At 42.3% G+C, this 13538-nt stretch overlaps 1 protein-coding gene across 1 annotated transcript in view; it reads left to right on the top strand.

Moving 5' to 3' along the window:
• slc36a4 (solute carrier family 36 member 4) overlaps nt 1-13538 on the top strand; it is a 177619-nt gene that overhangs the window by 29005 nt on the left and 135076 nt on the right. The window contains exons 7-8 of the mRNA XM_080731754.1: nt 3441-3563; nt 3887-4060. Of these exons, the coding sequence (XP_080587880.1) occupies nt 3441-3563; nt 3887-4060 (297 nt within the window). The remainder of the gene's footprint in view (nt 1-3440; nt 3564-3886; nt 4061-13538) is intronic.

The following is a 13538-nucleotide window of genomic DNA, read 5'->3' as shown; positions in this document are numbered from 1 at the left end:
ATACTATATTTTCACACACGCATACACGCACCCACGCACGGACTCTGAGTCCCAGAAGCCACATTTAATTAATGAGCTATGTTATTGGATCATTTGAGCTCACCTCTCAAATGATAAGACACCCACCAATCACAAATCACTTTCCATCCCTTCTGGAACAGTGATGCATATTCATTATGAAACATTTTGTAATGTTATTATGTTATTTCTCAGGCAAAAGAAAGGTGTTCTTTCTTCTCCTCTTCTTTAGTGTTTAGTTTGCTACACGCGATGAGGCCTATCCATATCCGTTAATAAGCTCACTCCTGAAAACTGCCTTCTCTGATGCAGAGCAAGAGAGAGAGTCAGCAGCTGCCCCCAGTTGCTGCTTTCACATTAGGAATCTGCGTGGAACTTGGTTTGGTAACTCACTATCCTGTATAATGGAGCAGTCTATGTCAGTGGTTGTCAAAATATGAAGGTCTCCCCTTAAAGGAGTAGTTCACCCCCAAAATGACTTGTTTTTTATTGATTACTCACGCCATGAAGACTAATATTTTTTAGTTTTTTGTCGCATTCCTAAGACAATAATTTCATTACAGTAAATGTACCCCCATTGATTCCGGATGGGGACCCAAATGAATTTGGGTCCCCATCCGGAATCAATGGCGGTACATTTACTTTTTTTGTCTTAGGAATGTGACAAAAAATATCAAGTCTTCATGGTGTGAGTAATCAATAGAAAACAAGTCATTTTGGGTGTGAACTACTCCTTTAACTTTGACAGTGTACAAATGGAACCAATTGGGTACATTTGTACACTGTCAAAGTTACAGACTTGTAAGTAGGGATGGTCCGATCAGGTTTTTTGGAACCGATCACCGAGCACCGATCACAAAAGTTTGATCACCCGATACCGATCAATCACCTATCCGATCAAGTTATTATTTATATTTTCTAAATGTTAATGTTTTAACTTTAATTCACTCATGAATTCATTTATATATTTGCCTTATAGTTATTTACCAGCATTACTATGTATTTATTATCATAGCAGTAACTAATTATTCCTTCAGCACTGTGGAAATCAATACCCCAAAATGGCCTCAAGTGGGCATACTGAACGGCTGGTTGATCGGATGCACCGATCCGATCGGATCGGTGAATTTACCTTTTGATCTAAACCACCGATTATCGCCGATCACGCTTTGATCGGCCCGATCCGATCCATTGCCGATTGATCGGTAACATCTCTACTTGTAAGGGTCAATTCAGACCATCAGATAAAAGAACCCACAGAGTCCCTGGAATCCACTTTGAGAACCACTGGTCAATGTAAACCAAAGACTATTATTCAAATATTTCTACACTCCCTGCCCTATATTCTGTTCCACTGTCCACAATAGACTTTAGTAAAGCAATTCTTTGAGTTTTATTTCAAAAAGTTATTTAAAAAATGTTGCTATAGAATATTGTGGGTGTTGGTTGGAAACCAAAACTGTTACTTTTCAGGATTCTATTTCAAAAGCATCAAAAGTAGCAGATCTACAAACTCAAAACGCATCACTTCACAACGCGCTTTGAACTTGTGGATCTGCTACTTTCGACACAAAATGTTAGAACATGGAGATATCTGCACGATAGCAACAATATCTAAAATGACTCGGATGCTTTCCCGGATTGAAAGGTATAACAACATATAGGCTTTCCAGGTCTTAATGGGTAAAGTAAAAACCAATCATAATTAGGTAAAATATGCTCGACGCCTCTTGCGATGCAGACATTATACGTTGCTGTTGGACTGCCATTAATTAATCCAAAACCTGTTACTTTCAAATCTGGCATACTTTTTCTGTAATGCTACTTGTCAGTAATTAAAACTTAGAAAACAAATTTAAAGTGAAGCATTTTGTTTGATTGGATTGGAATTTGATCAGACTTAAGCAGACTCGGACTTAGCAGGTGAAGATCAATTCATGCTTTGAAATGAATAACTTTGATATATTCTGCAAAGTACTTTTTTCTTGCCATGAAACCTCCAGCAAAAACCATGCTGTTTGGCTCAAGTCAAAATATTTACGGATAACTTTATAGATTTTTCCAAATTGCTTATCGTCCCAGCCACCCTTTTTATTATGGCATTTAGTTGGTGAAGTATTTTTGCTATTGCTCTACTGTATGTACCATTTTCTTTTGCTCTCTGGTTGTTATTTAAACTATATTTTGATTTATCATTCTGGTGAACAAGGCATTCGTCTGAATGAGTTCTCTAGTACCTCTCTCACCCTATCTATAATCAAGAACAAAATACCACAACCAACCAATCTCATTAGAAGAAGTCTAGGTCAAAATAAAGTGCTTCATTTCAGAGTTTCCCACATTTTATTATTATCAATTACAAGAAATAATTATTAGCTAAATGTTTAGTTTACAATCAATAACTACTACTGTATGTCTGCCAAAGACAAGACCTTCCTCAGAGTATTCCCACCCACATGCGTACCTCCAACTTAAGTAACAAGTTCTAGAGATGTTACCGATCAATCGGCAATGGATCGGATCGGGCCGATCAAAGCGTGATCGGCGATAATCGGTGGTTTAGATCAAAAGGTAAATTCACCGATCCGATCGGATCGGTGCATCCGATCAACCAGCCGTTCAGTATGCCCACTTGAGGCCATTTTGGGGTATTGATTTCCACAGTGCTGAAGGAATAATTAGTTACTGCTATGATAATAAATACATAGTAATGCTGGTAAATAACTATAAGGCAAATATATAAATGAATTCATGAGTGAATTAATTAATTAAAGTTAAAACATTAACATTTAGAAAATATAAATAATATATAAATAATAACTTGATCGGATCGGTGATTGATCGGTATCGGGTGATCAAACTTTTGTGATCGGTGCTCGGTGATCGGTTCCAAAAAACTTGATCGGACCATCCCTACTAACAACAGTGGCACGAGACTAACGCATCTCATAGTGTAATTTCAATTGCCTTTGGGACAAGGACACATCCTACTCAACCTATTCTCAACCTCACTGCTAGCTTTAGCTCACTGCCTGTGCCCCCCCCCCCCCCTCCCCCCCATAAGCCCCCTCCTCAATTCAATTCTAGATCCACATCTTCTCCCCATGTTCTATGTTGTCACCCCATCCCTTAGCGTGCCCAACGGGGACAATCACTCTCCCTGACACCCCCTCTCAGTGCTAGCCCTCCACTTCTCACTCGCCCGCCACCCTGTTCCTCATATCTAGAGGGTTAAAGAGATGTCTCCGAGAGGGGCGCAGGTAATCCATCTCTGTTCCAAGAGCATATGGCCCGCCACGTGCCTCGCTGAAGGTCAGCGGGGTGAACCCGGAGCGGTGACGTTTCACTCATTAAAAGGGGACCATTAATCATGTCCGGCGTGCACGTGGCTTTATCTTTTTGTGTGATTGTGTCACCCCCAGGTGGTGGAGGGGGACCAAAGGAATGTGACACTGGATGCCGAGTCCCTGATGGCCTTGGCCAACGCGTCGTCAACCAATGCCACCTTGCTGCCGAGGCCGCTGTCCAGCGCGTCCTCCGTCACGGTAGGGCTGTCACAATTATTACATGATTGTCTGATCGCAATTATTTGACATAATCCCAATTATTTTGTCTTAATCGTCATAATTGTGAATGTTGAAAAATGTTCATTCATTTTCTGAAATAGTAGAAATAGCAGATCTACAAGCTCACAATGCGTCGCATCGCTTGTAGATCGGCTATTTAAGTCGAAAGTTGTCAAACATGTCAGTCATTTCTTTGTGTATTTAGGTTATGTGTCATGTCTGCCATGTGCAACTTGAAAGCCTAAAAGCCAAACACAAATGTGTTTGGCAATTAATCGTTGTGTAAAATGTCATCATGACAGCCCCCCGTCACGGAGCCGTGGGACTTGGACCTGCGTCTCTACATGCTCTTCTTCCTGCCGTTCCTCATCCTACTGGTGTTCATGAAGGACCTGAAGAACATGGCGGTGCTGGCGTTCCTGGCCAACGTGTGCATGGCTGTCAGCGTGGTTATCATCTTCCAGTACATCCTGAGTGTAAGGCTTAATTTATACTTATAATACTGTCGCTGTCCACAGGAATCTGTATATTCAACAGCAACAAAAGTGTTGTGTGTGTGATGTGTCAAAACATTTCTGCAGAAAATACTTTATTTTTCATCAAGCCGGCACACAGACAGCACCACACGTGAAAATTACCCACCAGATTGCCTTGGAATTGGACACATTCAAAGAGTGCAGGAGCATGGCATCATTGCATTCCAGGATTGAAATGTTTTGAAAACACTTCATCACCAGTAAGACTCCCTAATCGGGAGATACACGACCGTCAGATCGCATACACAAACTTTGTGGCAATTCACCCTTTGTTAGCCTTCTGGTTGGTCCCTGACTGACCAACCAGCAGGCTCTATCTGCCTGGGTGAATTGTAGCCAATCAGGAGGGAATATGGGAAATGGGCAAAATCTGTAGGAGCAGTGTCCAAAAATGTGTTTAGCAAAAATCTGCCTGATGGTGGCGCTGGAAGAGGGCCATGTGAGAAATAGGGCCAACGGTGGCAGAGATATAACGGACAGACTGACAGACAGACTGACAGACGGATTGACTGACAGCCGGTGGAGCTTTTCATAGTAACTGCGACCTGACGGTCGCAATTATCACGCACTGTCTGAAGGAGATTGCTAGTTTTCTAATGGTTTCTGTATTGTTGTATTTATCTTTTTCTACACTGCAGAGATACATCCTGATTTACTGTCTGGTGTCGAGCTAATTTATTTTTTTGTAATTTCTGTTTGTAAATGAGGGTGGTAGTCTAAATGAAATACCGTAGCCCTATCATTGTCCCCTGTGCGGGGGCTTGACATCATCCAACGTGTCGACTCTATCCATGCATGCTGCTTGACAGCTGGTGTAAACACAAATATTAGCATGATGAAAATTACTGCATTGTGTTAGTTTTATAAATGTTTGTGCATTCTGATTGCACAGTTAATGCTGGCAGTGGGCACACAAAAGCACAAAGCAGTGTTTTTCTCAGTCACACTGCTGTTCAATTTGTATTAACCCATTTAGGCCTAGAATTATTGAATGCTTTAACCAGTGAAAAATAGCAGATATACAAGCTCACAGCACGGTGCTGCGAGCTTGTAGATCTGCTATTTTTGAAAAAGTCTTAAAAATGTGTGCAAATCTTTGAATATATGCATTTTCAAAGCGAATGTTTGTAACTCAAATTTTGCTTCTGGGTGGTCCCTGGAACTAAATATGTTGAATGGGGGTCCGTGGCCAAATAAATATAATTTTGGGGGTCCTTCACATGAAAAGGTTTGAGAACCACTGACATAGTAGTCTCTCAAGAACAGACTAACTGAGCTCCAGTTAAGTGAAAAGGACCTTTTCTTTGACGATGGCTGGCCAGATTGCTGACATAGAAACATAGGTTTTTCAAAAAATCTTAGAAGGATTCAAAAGACCCTTATAGAATCGGGTAAAAATTCAAATTTTTACGACTTTTCAAAAATAGCAGATCTACAAGCTCACAGTGCGGCACTCGGTGCCGCGCGGTGAGCTTGTATATCTGCTATACAATAATGTGTACCCGTTCTAAATGGGTTGTTAACTCAGCGGGTGCCCACGCGTCAAACTCTTTGATGTCGCTGGAGGCCCACGGCGCGTTTGCCACGTTTACTGTATTTACAGTAACAACTTTAAATCTCACCGTAAGGTCGGGGCTACGCCGGGATGTAGCCCATTCACCGCTGGTTGCTTCGAATGGACGCTGAGAGCATCGCGCGGCTGTTTTTCTCCATATACTCCAATGCATTTCCCCATCTTTAACGCCCTTTATCTCTGATGTTTTTTTATGGCTAAAACCGTGGCAGACTGTGGCAAAATGACCAACTTTTGATCGGCAATCAACAGCTATGATCAACACTGGCCCATACAGTATGTTACACAACAACATCCTGTCTGCGGTCATGTGACCAAGTGACGTCATGACGCATGCATTTGACGCAGCAGGGCCGTGTGCAATACAATGGTGGCTGGTCAGGGCATCCAGAGGGGATAAATGTGGCGCCATCTAGGGGCACCCAAAGTGTTAATGTGTGGATAATTGCATCCCAGCGCGAACCGTTCGCTCCTATCCCAACGAGAAGCCGTGGATGAACCAGGATACTCGTCTGAAGCTGAGGGAGCGCCGAGCCGCTTTTCAATCTGGGGACGAGGAACGGTACAAAAAATCCAGATACGACCTGAGGAGGGCGATCAGAGACGCTAAGAGACAATATAGGGACAAACTGGAGAACAACTATAGTGGCTGTGACGCACGGCGTATGTGGAGAGGGCTGCAGGCGATTACGGATTACAAACCGAAGCCGGCTGTTATTAAGGTTCAGGTTCGGTTTATTAGTCAAATGCGTATCCATACAAGTACAGACAAACAATGAAATGCTTGTGCCAAGAGCACTCTCAGCCTTATTGCACACAAAACAATACGACAACAACAGGTCACCCAGGACAACCCAAAAAACAACAAAACAACCATACAGTGTGACAGTGTACAGTTTAAAAACTGCGTATATTGTACATGACTACCTACGTCTCGCTTCCATCTCTTCGTTAAGCAGCCTGATTGCTTGAGCATAAAAACTATTACTGAAACGGGTGGTGTGAGATTTGATGCTCTGGTAACGTTTTTTTGAAGGGAGGAGATAGAACAGGGAATGGGCGGGATGACAGCTGTCCTTTAAGATGTTCTCTGTCTTTTTCTTACAGCGTGTGTTATAGATTGTGTGTAGCTGTGGTAATTCTGTGCCAATGATTTTGGCAGCTCTCTTCACAATTCTCTGTAACTGTTTACTGTCTTGAGCAGTCACGTTACCAAACCACACTGTTATGCATCCTGTCAATACACTTTCTATGGTACAGCGATAGAAATTAACAAGAGCTTTGGTGCTTAGGCCAAATCTCCTGAGGCGCCGCAGAAAGTACAATCGCTGCTGCGCTTTCTTAAGGATACCTTCGCTGTTTTGAGACCATGTGAGTGAGTTTGTTATGTGAACACCCAGGAATTTGAAACTGTCCACTATGTCTACAGGTGAACCATTTATGGTTACGGGACTGTGATTGACTTCAGATTTCCTAAAGTCAACGATGATCTCTTTTGTTTTACTAACATTTAGAGAGAGATTGTTATTCTGGCACCATAGGGTTAGCTCTTCAATTTCCCTCCTATAGGCCCTCTCATCATCGTTGGATATTAGTCCTATAACCGTGGTGTCATCTGCAAATTTGAGAATAGAATTATTTCCACACCTGGCAACACAGTCATAGGTGAACAGACTATACAACAAGGGACTGAGGCAACAGCCCTGGGGCGCTCCAGTCCTGGTCAATATCTTAGATGAATGCTTGTTCCCTATTCGTACAGATTGTGGCCTGCCTGTCAAAAAGTCAAACAGCCAGTTGCAGATACTACTGCCCAGACCAAGACCCCTGAGTTTCAACACAAGCTTAGATGGTACAATCGTGTTAAAGGCAGAGCTATAATCTATGAAGAGTAGTCTGACATAAGAGTTCTTATTCTCCAGATGTTTCAAGGCAATGTGTAGTGCGAGAGAAATAGCATCATCGACTGATCTATTAGCACAGTATGCAAACTGTAATGGATCAGTATTGGCAGGGATAATGTGCGTTATATGTGATATAACCATTTTTTCCAGACACTTCATAAGAACAGAGGTCAAAGCCACAGGGCGATAATCATTAAGACAGGTGACAGGATTTTTCTTTGCTATGGGTACAATTATGGTTTCCTTGAAACACAACGGTACCATACACAATGACAGGGACATATTGAAAATGTCAGTAAAGACTCCCGAAAGCTGGTCAAAACACAACTTAAGGACACGTGAGGCAATCCCATCAGGACCGGCCGCCTTATGAGTCCCAACGCTTTTAAAAGTTTTACTCACATCTCGTTGTGTCACCTGCAGCTCCACCGCACCGGGTGTACCCCGCACCGGTGTAACTGGGTCCGTGTTGTGAGATTCAAAGCGGGCGAAAAAGTTATTCAATTCGTCTGGTAGAGAGTCCGAGGTGTTAATAACAGCCGGCTTCGGTTTGTAATCCGTAATCGCCTGCAGCCCTCTCCACATACGCCGTGCGTCACAGCCACTATAGTTGTTCTCCAGTTTGTCCCTATATTGTCTCTTAGCGTCTCTGATCGCCCTCCTCAGGTCGTATCTGGATTTTTTGTACCGTTCCTCGTCCCCAGATTGAAAAGCGGCTCGGCGCTCCCTCAACTTCAGACGAGTATCCTGGTTCATCCACGGCTTCTCGTTGGGATAGGAGCGAACGGTTCGCGCTGGGATGCAATTATCCACACAGAATTTAACATAGCTGGTGACAGTGTCAGCATATTTATCCAAACTTGTGGCTGAGTCTTTGAAGATGGACCATTCTGTCGATTCAAAGCAGCCCTGGAGTTTAGATACATTATCTGTGGACCAGCACTGTACAGACCTCACCCTGGGTTGCTCGCTCTTCATCCTCTGCTTGTAGGCAGGTAGTAGTAGCACCGCATGGTGGTCAGATCTCCCAAAGTGGGGCCGTTGGACCGCTTTGTAGGCATCCTTGATGGTGGAATAACAGTGATCCAGCGTCCTTACCTTCCTTGTTGGGCACTTAACGTGCTGGTAGAAGTGCGGCAACACCGATTTCAAGTTGCAGTGGTTAAAGTCCCCCGCCACGATTGAAATGGCTTCCGGGTGCTTATTTTCCTGCTTACAAATGACATCGCTTAGCTCGTCCATAGCTTCGGATGCATTCACTTCTGGTGGGATGTATACAGCCGTCAGCAACACACAAGGAAATTCTCTGGGTAGGTAAAACGGTCTGCACCGTAGTGTTAAGTGCTCCAGCACCGACGAGCAGTGGTGTGAGACTATATCCACATTAGCGCACCAAGAGTCGTTGATGTAAAACAGAACACTGCCCGCTTTCGGACTCTCTACCAGACGAATTGAATAACTTTTTCGCCCGCTTTGAATCTCACAACACGGACCCAGTTACACCGGTGCGGGGTACACCCGGTGCGGTGGAGCTGCAGGTGACACAACGAGATGTGAGTAAAACTTTTAAAAGCGTTGGGACTCATAAGGCGGCCGGTCCTGATGGGATTGCCTCACGTGTCCTTAAGTTGTGTTTTGACCAGCTTTCGGGAGTCTTTACTGACATTTTCAATATGTCCCTGTCATTGTGTGCGGTACCGTTGTGTTTCAAGGAAACCATAATTGTACCCATAGCAAAGAAAAATCCTGTCACCTGTCTTAATGATTATCGCCCTGTGGCTTTGACCTCTGTTCTTATGAAGTGTCTGGAAAAAATGGTTATATCACATATAACGCACATTATCCCTGCCAATACTGATCCATTACAGTTTGCATACTGTGCTAATAGATCAGTCGATGATGCTATTTCTCTCGCACTACACATTGCCTTGAAACATCTGGAGAATAAGAACTCTTATGTCAGACTACTCTTCATAGATTATAGCTCTGCCTTTAACACGATTGTACCATCTAAGCTTGTGTTGAAACTCAGGGGTCTTGGTCTGGGCAGTAGTATCTGCAACTGGCTGTTTGACTTTTTGACAGGCAGGCCACAATCTGTACGAATAGGGAACAAGCATTCATCTAAGATATTGACCAGGACTGGAGCGCCCCAGGGCTGTTGCCTCAGTCCCTTGTTGTATAGTCTGTTCACCTATGACTGTGTTGCCAGGTGTGGAAATAATTCTATTCTCAAATTTGCAGATGACACCACGGTTATAGGACTAATATCCAACGATGATGAGAGGGCCTATAGGAGGGAAATTGAAGAGCTAACCCTATGGTGCCAGAATAACAATCTCTCTCTAAATGTTAGTAAAACAAAAGAGATCATCGTTGACTTTAGGAAATCTGAAGTCAATCACAGTCCCGTAACCATAAATGGTTCACCTGTAGACATAGTGGACAGTTTCAAATTCCTGGGTGTTCACATAACAAACTCACTCACATGGTCTCAAAACAGCGAAGGTATCCTTAAGAAAGCGCAGCAGCGATTGTACTTTCTGCGGCGCCTCAGGAGATTTGGCCTAAGCACCAAGGCTCTTGTTAATTTCTATCGCTGTACCATAGAAAGTGTATTGACAGGATGCATAACAGTGTGGTTTGGTAACGTGACTGCTCAAGACAGTAAACAGTTACAGAGAATTGTGAAGAGAGCTGCCAAAATCATTGGCACAGAATTACCACAGCTACACACAATCTATAACACACGCTGTAAGAAAAAGACAGAGAACATCTTAAAGGACAGCTGTCATCCCGCCCATTCCCTGTTCTATCTCCTCCCTTCAAAAAAACGTTACCAGAGCATCAAATCTCACACCACCCGTTTCAGTAATAGTTTTTATGCTCAAGCAATCAGGCTGCTTAACGAAGAGATGGAAGCGAGACGTAGGTAGTCATGTACAATATACGCAGTTTTTAAACTGTACACTGTCACACTGTATGGTTGTTTTGTTGTTTTTTGGGTTGTCCTGGGTGACCTGTTGTTGTCATTGTTTTGTGTGCAATAAGGCTGAGAGTGCTCTTGGCACAAGCATTTCATTGTTTGTCTGTACTTGTATGGATACGCATTTGACTAATAAACCGAACCTGAACCTGAACCTGAACCTGAACCTTAATGAACATTCACTTATGTCCCCTGTGGCCCTTTCTGGTCATGCCTCTTAACCACTTAAACCCTGTACTGTAAAAACCCTATGTGGTCCTTCAGCCTGTGCCTTCACCCTGTGAGTATTTGTAAAGAGCATTTGTACCTTTTTTTTTTTTTTTTTACTTAATTTTTATTAGCAGATTTTCAAATACCGAAACAGTTGTAGTGCAGGGGTTCCATATAACATTATGCATCACATTCCAGCCGGTTCATGGGTGTTCGTTTAGTCCTGTTGATTTCCATTTTCAGTCCATTTTTCACATTCTTCGAGTTATGGGTTAGTTTCTCCATATCATTTACATTTTTCCCTTTTTATTATTTGCTATAACCTTACTCCTTTCGATTGAATTGTTTAACCTCTTTACATTTATCAATTCCACCTTCACATCGTTGTGTTGCATTTAGATTCTTCTTTCTGAATATTTTTACCCCCCTACACCGAGCACTGCAAATACTTAAAGTGATCCCTGGCTAATACGACAAATATGCCTTAATACATTATAATTGTCCTCTATAACTGCAAAGTAAAATTAAAAACAACTTAAATATTTTATTTCTTCTAGAAATAGCTAATCTTTCACTCAACAGGGGAAATGCCCGTCGCAAGTTGATGATGTCATAAATGTCATGTGTGATCTATCCCTATGGAATTTATGGCATGCATGTGAAAATAAAAACGAACTTAATATTTCCTATGGTTAATATGAGCATCAAATCAATATTTCAAATGTGTTTTTTGCACATGCATGCCGTAAATTCCATAGGGATAGATCACACATAACATTTATGACATCATCAACTTGCGACAGGCATTTCCCCTATTGAGTGAAAGATTCGTTATTTCCAGGAGAAATACAATATTTAAGGTGTTTTTAATTTTACATTGTAGTTATAGAGGACTATTATAATGTATTAAGGCATATTTGTCGTATTAGCCAGGGATCACTTTAAAGGTGATACACCATGCATTTAAAAAGTATTTATGTCATATTGTTTGTCCCAAAAACGTTTTTCAAAAGGTTTGAGGCTAAATTACCGCTCCTGAATAGACAGTCTCTCTCATTTTTGAATGGCTCTCAGAGCATTTCAGCTGCAGTACCACCTTTGGCCTGAACTGCGCCACCCCCCCCCCAAAATCTTTTAGAAAAAAAATTTTTTTTTGAAAAAAGATTTTTTTTTTTGTAAAAAAAAAAAAAAAACTTTTTTTTTTGTGATGACGTCACAATCGGCAGATGACGTCACAATCGGCAGCAAATCTGGACAGCCTGTTTTGAGAACCCGTGGGATACTTTTAACCTTCGCCTTCTCAAAACCAGAGAAAGACACAACGGTCAGAAATGGGACTTTGTGAGGATAGAAGGTGCTAATGGGACCCCAAAAAAAGGTTTTAAATTAGGAAAAGTGAAATTTCATGGTGTATCACCTTTAAATCAAACATTTTTAACTTTTTTTTTAACAAAACACACACACACACACACACACACACACACACACACACACACACACACACACACACACACACACAACACAAAAAACAAAAAACAAAAATTGACTCCCCAGATAGAGGCTCGTTCTCCTTGCCTCAAGTCCCTGTTGGTGGGAGAGGGGTGTAAATCCTCCACTGACTGGAGGGCCCCTCTCTAGTGGTAGAAGGCCCGAAAAGGATCTCCGGGCTCCCCATCCTACTAGAAATGTCCAACATGTATTCACATTTGCTCCCCATGCCATTCCAAGTTGCATTCTAAGTCGAGGAATCTCTCATTTGGTGGGGGATGCTCTCTGTGTCTCATTTCTTATTTGTAAAAACACAGCCAGGAGGCCCAGGACTAGTCTATATAGTATTAAAAAAGAAACTGTCACAATTAAGCTTACATGTTCAAAAGAGAAAGGAAAACAAAGAAATGAATAACAAGAAAAAACATTCAGATTATATTTCCCATGTTGTGTTTCCTTCTACTGCACATTCCTTCTTATCCCTATCTTTTCTTTTATATTATATTGGGCTACTTTATTATTATTATCTTCAATGTCATTCTTACCTCCTGTAGTTCTTTAAGGCCTTAGTAACATAGCATCACACAACTTTATTTATTCTCCCATTCTTTCCCGTCACCCCTCCCTCCGTTTCCATTCTCAAACTCAAAATAGTGGACATCATAGCTGGCTATAATGCATCTCTCACTTTAGTCTGTAATAAGACACAGCAGACACCCCCCACCACCTTTTCCCCCTTAGCTTTCTTTAGCTCTTCGGAACTCCTGTAGTTTCTCCCTCGCACGTCTCAAGATCGCCTCCTTGTCCCCAACGCGTTGCCACTGCGATGCCGCCCGTATCCTCTCTTCCATCGTGACTTCTGGCTTCTTCACGTGGATCTCCAGACCCCTCCTCCTCATGTCTCGAGCTGCTTCCAGTGGGTTATCATATACCTTTGGTCCATCATCCCAGCGTATTCTAATTTTTTTGAAAGGCGTTGAGAAACCGATTCCTTCGTGTTTTAATTTCTTTTTAATTTCGGCGTATAATTTACGCTTCTGTAGCACCTCCCATGCATAATCATGATCAAATGATAGCCGTTTCCCTTCTACCTTAATGTCCTTCTTCCATAGTTCCTTCAGGATGCACTCTTTGCATTCGAACTGTAGAAAGTCAACAACTATGGACCTCGGATTAGCGCCGTCGGGGGGTTTATTCGGCGTGGCGCGGCGACAACGTTGTATCTCAAATTCTATTTCTTCTGGAAGTGAAAGCTCT

Source organism: Nannobrachium achirus (genome assembly GCF_963921795.1).
Source record: "Nannobrachium achirus genome assembly, chromosome: 8".
Lineage (NCBI taxonomy): Eukaryota > Metazoa > Chordata > Actinopteri > Myctophiformes > Myctophidae > Nannobrachium > Nannobrachium achirus.
Note: the sequence above shows the minus strand (reverse complement) of the source record. Positions and strands in the feature narration are given on the sequence as shown.